The sequence below is a fragment of the Trachinotus anak genome, unplaced genomic scaffold, assembly GCF_046630095.1.
Source record: "Trachinotus anak isolate AG129_WGS33_773 ecotype Australia unplaced genomic scaffold, CSIRO_AGI_Tana_v1 ptg000005l, whole genome shotgun sequence".
Lineage (NCBI taxonomy): Eukaryota > Metazoa > Chordata > Actinopteri > Carangiformes > Carangidae > Trachinotus > Trachinotus anak.
In genome coordinates, this window is record NW_027273856.1 from 4967458 (window position 1) to 4981233 (window position 13776).

General features: G+C 41.1%; 1 protein-coding gene across 1 annotated transcript in view; it reads left to right on the forward strand.

Annotated features, from left to right (window-relative positions):
- Nucleotides 1-13776, forward strand: part of fgf11a (fibroblast growth factor 11a) — a 93687-nt gene that overhangs the window by 57289 nt on the left and 22622 nt on the right. The window contains exon 3 of the mRNA XM_071477914.1: nt 4932-5035. Coding sequence (XP_071334015.1) covers nt 4932-5035 — 104 coding nt within the window. The remainder of the gene's footprint in view (nt 1-4931; nt 5036-13776) is intronic.

Genomic DNA, 13776 nt, shown 5'->3' on the forward strand with positions numbered 1-13776 from the left:
GTTGTGGAACAGTCACAGTTTGGTTAGTTGACTTGGTTATGTTTTGGTTTGGGTTGGAATAAGCACCGACTCTCTTAAGGTTAGAGAACCGTTTCCGTCACAATAACAAACATGTGGTTAAGGCTGTGGGACGGTCATGGGTAAGAGAAACGGCTGTGTCAAAGTCCAGTGTTCTGTCATCTCATCCATCCGCCGCAGACACCTCTCAATGTGGACCGCGTCGCTTTTTAAACTACGTCACCTAACTCCCATTTTGATGCCGATGCAGCTGCCACATCACAATGCTCTTATCCAGTCAGCTCATTCCTACAGGAAACAGAATAAAGAATGGCCAGCGCCTGTCCACAAGTTAAACTCTGCGTGACTTCTCACAGATGACTATAATCCTCTTCTCATTTCACTGGAGACCAACTGGGCCTCACAATCCGCCACTGCAGAGCGGCGGCGCAGTGTGCAGGCCTGCAGATGCCCTCTGCACAGCTTAACTTTGTGTCCTACTACCGCTTCCCCCTCCTCTCCCTCATCCCATCTCCACTTTCTCCTTGTTTATTTATTGTGCAGACGATCTCGAGCCTCAAATTGACTTGTGGGATTGATTTGGCAACACCCTTCTCTCTCCCCTTCATTTCCCTCCCCTCTTCTCCTTTCCCCTCCCCTCAAAAGACTTTTGATTAATCTAGCGGCTCCCAGCTCACTCTGAGTAGCAGAGAGGAAAAAAAAAAAAAAAAAAGGAGTCAAACAGAAGGACAGAGAGAGGGACGAGGAAAGAGGGAAAACGTAGGAAAGATGGCGTGCCTCTATTACCCAGGCAGAAAGTTATGTGATCTATATGATAAGCAGAGCTCTTTTTGACTAGGGATGAGAATTGAAGCAAACTCTTTCTTGGAAGGGGGAATAAAGATAGATATATTGTATGCAGAGAGAGAGAGAGAGAGAGAGAGGGAGAGAGAGAGATGAAGGAAACAAAAGTCATTACTGCCATTGTGCCTGTCAAGCTTCCCAGTGTCACACAATACATATGCTGTGATAAAAGTGGCAAAGTTGCCATTGAAATTCTTAGTGATCTTCAAAACAGTTGGTCCTTGATGCCAGACAGAGACATATGAAAGAAAATCTCTCATTTTTAGCTGGTGACAGTTTTGTAGGCGGAAACGACTCACTGGTTTTAAAACAAGAACCATGTGGAAGGGTCTCAAATGAACAGTTAATACCTTCACATATGTCATCGAGCTTAAAGATTGAGGCTAAAGCTACATGTCTCAGGTAAAATGTCAGCATCTTTATCAGTTAATAATCCGTGTAGGAGACATTTAGTTTGAAAAAAAAAAAAACCAGTGTAGAGCTGGTGAGGGATAATGAGAAGGGATATTGTAAAATCACACTATTATTTCAGTCTATCATAGCCCCCGGATATTAAATGTATCCTCCACTGTTTGTATTTTCAAACAGTATGTTTCACTTTCAACATTACGAAAGATTCATTCTGATATTGTATGTATAGTTTTTAAGAACTTACCATTTTAAAGCCACTGAAAATGAACTTCTGGCCCAACATAAGCCTGGGTGTTGACCCGAGTCTGGCCCATACACTTCCACATCTGGGCTGATTCCAGCTGTTATGCTCCCATATTGGCTGACAGCCAGAGGATTTTCTGTGCGTTTGCCAGAATGGAAGTAGCATCTGACAGTCGTGCTGTATATGGGCCAGATTCGGGCCATGGAACAGGGCGTATGCTGGGCCAGAAGACAACAAGCATGTGGCCCAAGGGTGGGCCAGATTTATTTTGCTACCTGGGATTTTCCATTGATCGTATATGGAAGAAATGCTGTCGTAGCCAATCATGTGATGAATGTAGAAGTTGTGGTAACACAGTTTGGCCACTACACTAAAATCTCCTCACGGTGCTGTTCCTGGAGGCTTGAGATAAACGCACTGTTAAATCCTTACCTGCACCTCTGCTCTTGTATTTTGGTTTGATATACAGAGCATGGCTCATACTGCAGCCACATTCACACCGCTTCAACATGCAGAGATAAGAAAGCCTGTGGTGTGGCAGTGCTGTTCTTTCTCCGTGTGTCTCGATGTGCAGCGGGTTATGTGGGGTCATCATCACCACAGCGAAGCTACTAGTGTATGTAAGAGAGCGAGATGCAAGAGAAGAACCCTTCAGAGGAGGGCGAGAAGGAGGGGGTCGATGTGTGTGTGTGTGTGTGTGTGTGTGTGTGTGTGTGTGTGTGTGTGTGTGTGTGTGTGTGTGTGTGTGTGTGTGTACCGTGCTCTATTTGTCCTCCTGGCCATGGTCTTTGGTGACACCTTGTTCATTTGCGAAACCGACTGTTTGAGATGCAGTGATCGATCGAGCAAATAGAAGCAAGGCCCTGAGGATAGAGAGGGAGGGAGAGAGGGAAAGAGAGAGGGGCGACATGCATGTGCAGTTTTCATTACAGACATTTGCACCTTTTTCAACCGGGACACACATCGCTATCTTGACTGTTTAATTTAGTTCACACAGGTCTGATGGACAATGGACCTGTTTAATGTGAAAAGATCTGACTACGCTCATGTTGGTAGTAAAAGTGATTTGTTTTTTTCTTACAGGACACGTTTCCAAACTAGAAATGTAACAGGAGGTGGAAGAACCTGTGGCACCTGGTCTCTGCATTAGTTTATTCGTGGAAAAGTTGCAATAATTAATAGAAAAACTAACTTTTTTGGAGGTTTACTCTCTATCTCCAGCACTGACTCGCCATATGACAACTTATATATCACATATGACTTAACCTCCATCCATTATGTTGGCAGAACTTCTGATTTGAAATTGATTTGTCTAATAGCAACTAATGGCTCCATGAATCTGAAACATGCTCCCGAGAAATCAGTCATCTTGACAACGAGGCTGTCGCTCTATAATGTACACGTCTAATTTGTCAAAGAAAAAAATCACAATGATGCTAGTTTTTGTATTTCTTTCCAGAATTTGAAAAAGATTACAAGGCAGCCACATCTGCATGTGACCACCAAGAGTACTGGCAGCAAATTATTTATGTTGGAGTCGAACAAATATGACTTAAGGTAAACTAAACTTGTTTATCAGGCATTATGCACTAATCAAAATGGGATAAAATAGTTTACAGATCAAGACCATGAGACGTGGTTCAAAGCTCAAATAAAGTCGGCTGTTGACCAGCTGTTTTTTTTTTTTGTCAAACTAATGAAGTTTCCAAGTTCATAGTAGCATGTGTATGAAAATTCACTTTGCTTCCTCGCTGGGAATTTGACAAAAAGATTAAAAAAAGAAAGATCATTTCTGTTCATTAAATATGAAGCAACTAGCTGGCTTAGCTTAGCATAAAGCTAGCCTGTCCCTGTCCAAAACTAACTAAATCTGCCAACTACCACCTCTAAAGCTCACTAATTATGTTACATCTCTTTGGTTCAGTCTAGGGCTGCACAATCAATTGAAATATAATTGAAATCGCAATATGGCTGAATGCAACATCCAAATCGCAGGAGCTGCAAAAAATCCAGGAGATGCAATATTTTTGATAAAGGTAAAATGTGTCACGTTGTTTTGCATTTGGGGCACCATAAGTGTTGTGTTGCTACAGAGGCACCCAGGCCTAGAAATCACTTCCTCCAGACGTAAGGGAACGTGTTTGATTGGTGCAAGACCCAACAAAAATCCCCATATTTGAAACATGTTGAGTGAAAATGAAATACAGACAAGATCATTTCGACTGAAATCGCAATTGCATGTCACAGTTGAAATATCTGCCAAAATGATTGCTTAATGATTTTTTTGCATATCATGCAGCTGTAATTTAATCCTTACAAAAATGTAAAAAAGATGTAAAAAAACAAAAGAAAGTTCCATTGCAGTTATGAGTCAGAATCGTTTTTTTAATAGTTATCTAATAAATCCTCTGAAGCTCATCTTTATTTAGTTGTCTTTCTCATCCCTGATCCAACCCGCTTCAGGGACTACAAAAATTTGGTCGTCATGACAATATGACCACGGAGCAGCTGGGAGCTGGAGGCCATTTTGTCAGTGTCACTCAATTGAGCATGTCACATCTTATAGAGCAACATTTTAGATGACACACCAAGCACACACTCAGGAGGTATAAGAAATATATATAATAATATAAATAATAATAATATAATATAAAAACACACAAGTGCACACACACACACATGCACATGTACATACTGAACACATTCCACAAACAAGTTCAGAAGTGCTGCACACTTACATGCATGAAGAGAAACAAATTATGAGAACATACAGTGTGTGCACAACCCCAGTTGTGATGACAGATTTAAACACACACTGACACACACACACACATAAATACACAGTGTGAGTGCTGCTCCAGTGGTCAGGCTGAAGATAGTTTATATGGAGAGCTATGCACATAAGAAATCCAAGGTTCCACAGGAGGGGATTCAGCGAAGTGCATTACAAAGAGCTGTTTACTGTGTCGGGACGGAGGAAATGAATTCAAAGCAGGCTCAGGAGATGTCACTTTCTAATGTACTGTATTCTTAAATCTCTCTGCTAAGCTTTGCTGTCTCCATCTCCCTCTCTCTCTCTCTCTCTCTCCTGCAGGGGAATTCTCCGTACTGTCACTCCTGGGTTTGTCTGCCCTCTGGTGTACCATCAACCAGTCTTCATTCCTCCTAAATCAACCTCACTTGATCCCTCTTTCCTTCATTCACTCTCCTTTTCACACTCTTCCTGTTCCCGCCTTTGACAGATATACTGTACAACAGGGAGGATGAAATAGGGGACAGCTGGAAAGCAATTGTTTTTTTATGTCACAAAGAAGCACTGTGAGGGTTTAAGAGAAAGAATGATTGCTCTAACACCACTCCTCATCTGTGTTTTTTTTTTCTTTTTCTTTTTCTTTTTTTTTTTTTTTTTTTACAGTGCAGTTCAACTTGATTCCTGTGGGGCTCAGGATAGTGGCCATCCAGAGCACCAAGACAGGGCTCTATGTTGCCATGAACAGCGAGGGCTACCTCTACACTTCGGTACGGTCAGCACATACAGTAAAGTGATGCCTTTAAAGATTTAATTTGTGATTTCATTACAGCACTCCGGGTGGAAAAACTGCCACCCCGCTGCTGACTTTGTATTTGTTTGTCCCTAGTTAAACACAGTGTACACAGTGTGTGAGCTACACATGCATTTAGGATGCTGTGGTAGTGTTTGCTGAAATGAAGGTAACTGATCTTTGAAAGCCTCAGACACATTAGTTTATCTTGGCCTTAAAAGCTAAAGAAGAAAGAAACAGGCCTCTTCATGTATCATTGATTCTTATATTAGAGTTGAAATGTGCACTGTAACATAGCACACGTTGCACTGCACACTAACCCTGCAGCAGGAAAGAGGTGTTTCACATAGTATTGATAAAGATTATGATAAAGTTGCTATGAAATTCTTGCAAAAATCCAAATCAAGCAGAAGCAGAGCATGAAAATGAATTTACGCTCATCTGCTGTAATTTGCATCAACTTTATAGCCATTGTCAAACAATACAACACACACCAGACAAAGTGATTGATATGTAAATAGCAGATTTAAAGAGTCCTAATAAGTAATGTTTTATAGTGATTCAACATACAGATGGATATCTTAATTACAGGTTAGTTAAAGCAGTGGTTCTTAATGTGGGGACCCGCAGGTGTACTTCAGAGGATCCTTGGGGTCCTCAGCCAAAATGGGAATAATTTGATTTCACTATCATTACATCCATAAGAAACACAGTGACAGAATGTATGATTATTTTGATCATGCGTTTCAAACACTTAAAAATCCTAGCAGATGGAGGGCCCTGGGACAAGATCTTATCAAATTGGGGTCCTTGGTCTAATTTGTGTCACTTTATGGGTCCTTGAAAAAGTGTGAGAACTGATGTTTAAAGTATAATTCCTGGATATACCGTTGTTGCTCGGTAGTGGGCCGTCTGCAAAGATTCTTGACCCTATTAATCATAAGGCCCAAGTTCAAAAATCCCACAGTTTACTTTAAGAAGCTTTGCAGATACCAGCAAAGCTGTTATTGTCATGACTTAAAAAATATACATTTTCAAAATTTAAAGAAAAAATAAGTTATGCCAACAAACCAAACAAAGGTAAGTGAGTCCTGAAAATCATTGCAGGAAAACCAGAATGAGAACTCACTCCTTGTTTACTTTCTACCAAACTATACTGTAAAATCTCATAACTAATTATCTCAAGCCACCTCTTTTTTTTTTGTCGGTTTCAAGTTTGGTCAACTTGAACTGTGCAGTTATCACTTTAACAACCTTTAATCATCGGTTCATTCAGACTTGCAACTTAAAATGATGAGTTGGTTAAATGTCCAGATGATTCTTTATTCTTATTTATCTGTAGAATTGTGTTGTTTGGAAACATCATTGGCATAATCCCATATACTTCACAGCAGGCACTGTATTTGGGATATGAAGAAGTTATGTAGCAGAAATGACAACTCAAAAGATCATATGTCATTTTGCTTTAGGAATTTGCCTTTATACTTTGTTGTAATATAAGACATTAAGTCACCTGACGAGCAGCCCACACAGCTTAGCATGCTGTGATTGATACGCACATCAGCACCTCATGACACCATGATGTCATCTGAGACTCTCTGAGATTAAATCTTTTCACCTCCTAGTTTCTTTTTTTCTCACACAGTGACAGAGAGAGGTTGAGGTGGTAACATCTGAAACTGTACGCGCTGTCTGTGCATCAAACACTTTCCTGCGCGCGGTCACAGCAGCACTTGTACGCTACAACTCATGAAACAGCTCATGCCAGGCTTCCTGAGTTATTTTGCACTGATGTGCAGAGAGGAGCGACTTCGAGAGGCAGATAGAAGAGTAGATGAAGAGACAGAGGAATAGATCAGAGTGCACTCGATCAGGATGCAGAGAAAAGCTCTTTTTTTTCCCCCGGCCTTTTTCCTCGTGGCACGCAGGGAAAGTGTGTGAGATCTTGTTTGAAGTGCGTCAGCGCGCTCACTTCAAAGTCCATCCAACGCTGCCTGCGATGCATGCTGGCAGAGACGAGGAGGGGAGATACAGGGTTTCTATCAGGTGGTAGGATGGAAAACCAGCCTGCAAAGAAAACGTACACTGATATGCACAAGTCATCCCTCTGCTGCACATCCAGTCACCCTGCTGAGACACAGACATGCACACTGCTTAATGTCTGTGCTTAATTCCAGCAGCTTCTCTCTCTGCCAGCCACAAACTGCAGCGAGATGTAACAGAATTCTTGTTTCCTCAAGTTCAAAGCCCTTCTCGGCCCAGAAATCACATCACATAACATGACACAAAGCAGTTGGCAAGTCTGGCTTGGCCTGAGTTCCTCTTGCCTCCTGAGTTTTGTTACTTCATGTTTGATGAGGAAAACGTCCCATCAAACTGTACAAGGAATGTACAATCTCTGAGCCACAGTTTCAAATGTCCACTTGTGGTTAAAGAGAAATTTCAGTATTTTTCAACTTATTCTTATAATTGTGGCCATTTTTGACTACGGATCGCTCTGACTTTGCATGTGTAGAGATTTGGGAAATGCCAGCAAAACAACATAAATCAGGACAAGTAGCACAAGCCTCTTTAAGCTTTTCAATTAAAGTTACATTTGATAATTTTAAGTGCTTGAAAACAAAAATTAGGGTTGGAACATAGATCGTCTGGTAAATCGAAAGCTTTGCCTTCCGGCTCAGTTACCTCTTCATTTCAACAGTCTGATACGTGCATTTACTGCTGATGCTGCACCAATCTGCCTGTCGATCTCACACTCTAACACAAACTATACTTTAACCTCAGTCATGGCGGCTTTGAACATCGCCCACTCAGATGTCGGGGTGCAGGAGAAGTTCTTCTGGAGTTGGGAGATGAAGACCTTTGTCAGGGCTCACAGCTCACCATCACTACATGGTTGGTTTGGGCTAAACGCAAATGCATCGGAAATGATTAATATAAAATTTAATATTGTTTGGGAAGCCTTAGGATGCCTGCTTGCCCTGATATACTGTACATTGTTAGACAGAGTCATGTTTCTGGATTCTCTATAATGGAGAAGTTGTCAGAGAGGCCATAATCATGAATAAAACCAAGGTTTAATAAAACAGGATTGGCCTTTAAGCTTTTTCATCAAGAAAAACTGTCAGTGCAACTTGCAAAAATGTTAAGTCGTAGCCTGAATCCATATTTCAGCCTAACTCTAAACCTGACTGAGGCCCCAACTTCTGAAAAAAAAAAAAAAAAAAAAAAAAACAAATCCCCTAATGAGCCCCAGAAAATGGTCCTTGCACATGACTTTTCCAGGGCTTGGAACCCCCCTAGACAGTAAAACTCTTGCATGCACATATACACACACATATATAAAGGTTATACTTACCCAGGCATTCTCCTGACGGAAGAAAGGTGACCCATTTTCACTAAGGGAAAGAACCACAGGGAGAGAGAGAGAGAGAGAGAAGGGAAGACGAAAACCGTTTCAGAAAATCCCTCTGAGATGAGAAAGGAGGGAGGACAAAAGAGAGGAGGAGGAATATTTTACCCTCTCAACCCAAACTACCTGCTCTGCTATTGTTCTGCGCAGCACCAGAGTGAGAGACAGAGAGGAAGACATGGAACAGAAATAGAGGAGGAAGGCATGTTTTGCACTCGTTGCCCTCGGGCCCTCAGAGAGAGGCAGCGCGGAGCCTTAACACCCTGTTATGCAACCGTTAGCATGTCCAGGGAACAGGCCCCTGCATCAAGGGGGAGGGAAATTTAAACAGGTGGTCAAAGAAATGACCTCAATGTAAAAATTTGTGATCGTGTGGAAATATCAGAAAATATTTAGGTACATGTGCCATTTTCAGTTGTGGGTTCCAATTTCCTTTGGCTTTATGTAGTGGAAACTGCACTGTGGGACTGTTGGAGAAGGGCCGCTTTCTTTAAAGATTTGTTTTTGAGATAATGACTGATAGTTGAGGGGTTGGTTTTTTGGTCTGCATTTCAAGGAAGAGAGAAAAAAGCAGCAAACTTTTTGAGATTTATGTCCCGCAAGATTTAACAGCCCACAACATTACCATTGTAGTGCACTCTCACTGTTTTCATAGCTCCCTTTCCAGACACACTAGCCAGCAGTTTTCACTGAAAAAAGACCCTAAATCAACCCACTTTATACCCTTCCTGCCTGGCAGAAGTTGTTAGACACACAGTTAGCTAGCTATCGATCACAGTGGAGCATTTAGTCCCTAACAAGCCTCATATTTCCCCCAGAATTTGGAGACAGTATAACAGAGCGAACTGTTAACTGTTACTGTGACTGTTTGCTAATGTCTTAGCCATGTTAACTTAAAAAGTGATGATATCGCAGTGTACCACAGCCCAAGTGGACAAAAATAGGATGAATTAATGCAAATTTAAGGAAAGTTTTGCTCCAACCAGCTACATTTACTGGATATAATTTATATTGACAAATATGTTTTGAGGGAAAACCTCATTATTTATTATCTATCTACTGTACAAAATTCTTGGGCTTAGGCAACAAAAGCACTTTGGTTAAGATTACAACATTGCAGTTTCAGTTAAATGTCAACAGACTAAACAGTGTCCTTCCTTCAAGTCACTGTTGACTTTTTCAGTATTTAACCAAGACAGTGATCTTTATGTAACCTTAACTTTAAGGATCTTAACATAACCATAAAAAGATTTAATCCTGCCGTAGCTGCTATGATGTGAGAGGGGATACTGCAGGAAAACAAATTAAATATAATGTTAAGTTTTGAGAATACTTTCAGTATTATAGTTTATATTACAGTATAATGTATAATGTTTCAGCATCTTTCTGCAAAGTTGCAAAGTAGTAATATGAACCTACTTTTGAGGAGACAAAGCTGACATTGACAACTTCATGATTTGCTTTCATAAGCTCAAATCTTAGCTTTTCTCCAGCAGCATCAGTATAAAAAGTGTAACCGAGGTGGAGAGGTGTTTCCTTTTTTCGTGGCAATAACAAAGTCTCACCTTGGCTGCGGCAGCGTTCCAGTGGCTACTCAGCATTAATCTTTCATGGGCCTCTGTGGCAGACGTGTTCCCCTCTGCAACCACGCACACACAAGCAGATAATTACAACACTTATTTAAAGGATCTGAAAATGAAGTACCTCCTCCCAGCTGTACATTTGCCAGTAATGGCCTCCGAGAAAAGAGAAAAGTAGTTTTTCCAGCTTGGCCTTCCTTATACCCATCATTTATCTTTATTTATCAGTCGCATCGTCCTCATTTAATGCTTCTTTGTTGTTGTTGTTTTTTATATATTATTTTCGGTCGTTTCTGTTTGTTCTCTTCTTATTTATATGATTCAGTCCTCTAGCACCACAACTCATTTACCCCACGAGCATGATGGAAATTTCATCTAATCCCCTAATCTAATTTAATGATAACACCTTTCATAAATATTTCAAGTATTTGTGGTGACCTCAGTTTATCTTGCAAGGTAATTAAAAAGACATTTTTTTAAAGGAATGTGTTTGATCTTTTACTCCACTTTTCTTGTCTTGTTCAATCTTTTATGTTATATGGAAAATTAGTCAGTAAACATAGCCTTGAGGAAGAAAAGAAGTGATTAGAGGATGGCGAAGTCCCATAAGCAATTTTTAGCCAAGGTCACTGATACCCATACAGAAAATGTCTTTTCCCTGTCTCCTCTGTAAGGAGGTCAAGGGTCACGGCGAGCTACAGAACAGCAGTCCTGTAGCTGGTGAAGATATAGTTTCTTGCTCAATGACACAGCGAGGTTTTAGACCATGGTCCACTGGTATAAATGCCGTTTTCAGGCTGTTTTGCCACCTCATGGGGTCTCTATGGTGCTTTCATAAAAGCACTAATGAACACACATTTTAAAGTCAAACTGAAACAAGAATTCATTTTTTTACATTTGTCCTTGTGTTTCTTCTTTACTTGTGTACTTATTTGATATTGTAATTATTATTATTTATTTAGTTAGTTATTTTTACATTATATTGTAGTATAGTGACCCATTCATTAGTGTTCCCCAGGGTGCAGGAACTTTTGTTACTCATTGTCGAACTTATTATTGGTGAGCTGATTAAATGTGATTTGCAATATCCTTTCAATTCCTAACCAAAGGCTAACTTACTCTCCCAATGGGATACAAACATTACAGTACGATGGGTCCTTCCAAATGTTAAACGCAAAGAGACAGACTGAAAGCTGATAGCTAATGCTATGTGGACTTGATGATGGAGGGGGAAACCTCCTCTGTAGGCTATAATGTCAAGTCAGACATGAGGAAGTTGTATCTTCCAGCATCTCAGAGGTCATCCACTCCTGCCAATGGGACACGCCCCTGTAAGGGCTTAGAAACTTAGAAGCTGTTTACATGAATATGTCCAATGGTTTCACTTACATAAAAAGAGAGCAATTCAAATTTCACTTTAGCTTTAATAGCCTACACGACATGGATCTGTGTACACGACGTTTGATTACTTTAGCAGGCACCGTGGTTTCCCTTGCAAACACACAGTATGAATAATTGATCACCTGCAAGCGCGGTAAATCCCCAACTCCCATCTTTGGTTTTGTTCAACCAGATGACACACTTAAACCTCTACACACGTTTAAGAGAGCAGCAGCGAAAAAGCAGCTCCTGCCCAGGACAAGAGAAAAAAAAATAAACAGGAGTTACTGAAGGGAAATGAACCTTTACCTCTCTTGAGCGTAGCTTCACCTACGCCAGTGAAGAAGTAGGCAGCCAAACATCTCCCTGTAGCCATGAGGGATATTTGAGGATCACCCAAGTAACACTTGGGTGCTTCATTTAGCGGAGAAGGAGAAAGACAAGGCTAAATGTATATTTCTACAAAATAAACTGCTGCAGAGGGCAATAACACTCTTCTATTGCCTTAAACTGTTTTGGATTTGTGAGTTGTTGTGCACAGGATAAATAAAAATGGACTGGGAGCGACAGGCTAAATGACGGAGCAAATGTCCTTTTGTCCTTACATGAACCTCTTGTTTTGGGAGGATGAAATGAGATGATAATAGAGGTGAGAAGGAGGCCGACGCCCTGCAAAGCTTCAGTTTTCCTGCAATTACATAAAAATATGCAGGATGGAGATGGAGTGTTGTTTAAAATGAGACACCCGCTGACACCTAAGCTTTAATAATTAGTTAAAAATGGCATGAAAAGCTCTTCCCTTAAAGGAAACGGAACAGACAGATGAAACATTTCTGACCTTCTCATGCGGTTCGTAAAGCTCGCTGGTGTGTACCCACACGACACACATGTGAATCTGTATTCAAGGCCACGGCTCCTCGAGCTCCTTGAGGGCAAGACGGTGACAGGGCAGTTTGATTGACAGGCTGGGCTGGATCTTAGCACTAGTAATAACAAACAGGGCTGATTGTTGTTGCTATCTTGAGAGGAGGAAAGAGAAAAGGGGAAAGGAGGATGCTGGGAGAGAGAGAGAGAGAGAGAGAGAGGGAGAGAAGGATGGCCTGACAGGCCCAGACTCATACCGAACATAACGTCTCCGCTGGGAGCAACAACCGCCGCCATGCTCATCTTTTTTCCCCCTCCCTCCTCTGTCTCCCTTCCTCCCCTCCCCTCTGTCTCACTTGTACAGCTTTTACTCGCCTGTCAGTCTGTCTTACTCCCTGTCCGGCCATTTGTGTCTGTTGGCCTCTCTTGTGGTTTGCCTTTTTCTCCCCCTCTCCGCCATCACCACTTCCCTCCTCCCTTGCTTTCTGTCAACCTGTGAACCTCTTTTATTCAGAATATATATCCCTGTCCTGATGTGTCCCTTATCTGCCGTCCTTGTCCTAGCTCTGTCCTCTACCTCTCTGCTCTCCTTTCCCCTCTCTCCCTTTGTCCCCCTCATCCCGAAACCTTTCCCTTTTCATAGTCAGCTTTACCTAATGACATTTTTTTACTCTCCCCCACTTTATTATTTCACCTTTCCTTTAACTGCTCCCTGTCCTTTTACAATCTAAGTTGAATCAACGACTGAATGAATCTATGCTCAGTGGAATCAGATTCTTTTAAATATTTGTTTGCATCTATCCCGGGACAATATGAACTGACAGTAATGTAGAAAAGAATCATAGAGGTACTGAAATATTTCTGCAAAGTGTTCCTTGAAATTTTGACTGAAATGAAGCATCTCCCACGATACCAATCAAGTGATCTCACCTGATGTCATCCTTGGTAGTGCTGGCTCAGCAAACTGTCACTGTCAGAAGTATGAGATGCGAGGGGTAAATGTGGGAAGAGGAGCCACTGTGAAGTGTTGGAACCAATATTCAAAAATTGAAATAAAAAATACCACAATGTGGCGAAAATTTAAATTTAACTTTTAGGTAAAGCTACACTGGTTAATATTCTTATATTACAAAGGATCAAATGATAATGTGATGTGTTGCTGATAGCGATAGTTTAGCTCATTGCTCCCCAGTACTGAACATGGTGTAGCATTCAGCAGCTGAAGAACCAGATCCTTCCTACAGGAGTTGGTGGCGACCAAAACAGAACTAAAAGGAGAGTGAATAATAGACTAGAAGAAACAGAAACATGGCTGCAAGTGAATTCTAATGTTGCTCTGGTCACGGAGCCACTGTTTGTTAAATTTACAAGTTCAAATTTAACACAGCAACGTCAAAAGGTGATTATGTGCCGATGTTATGCATATTGCCTATTGCACTGCCCCAAGTGGCCAAAATCAGCTAATGCAGATGTAAAATTAAA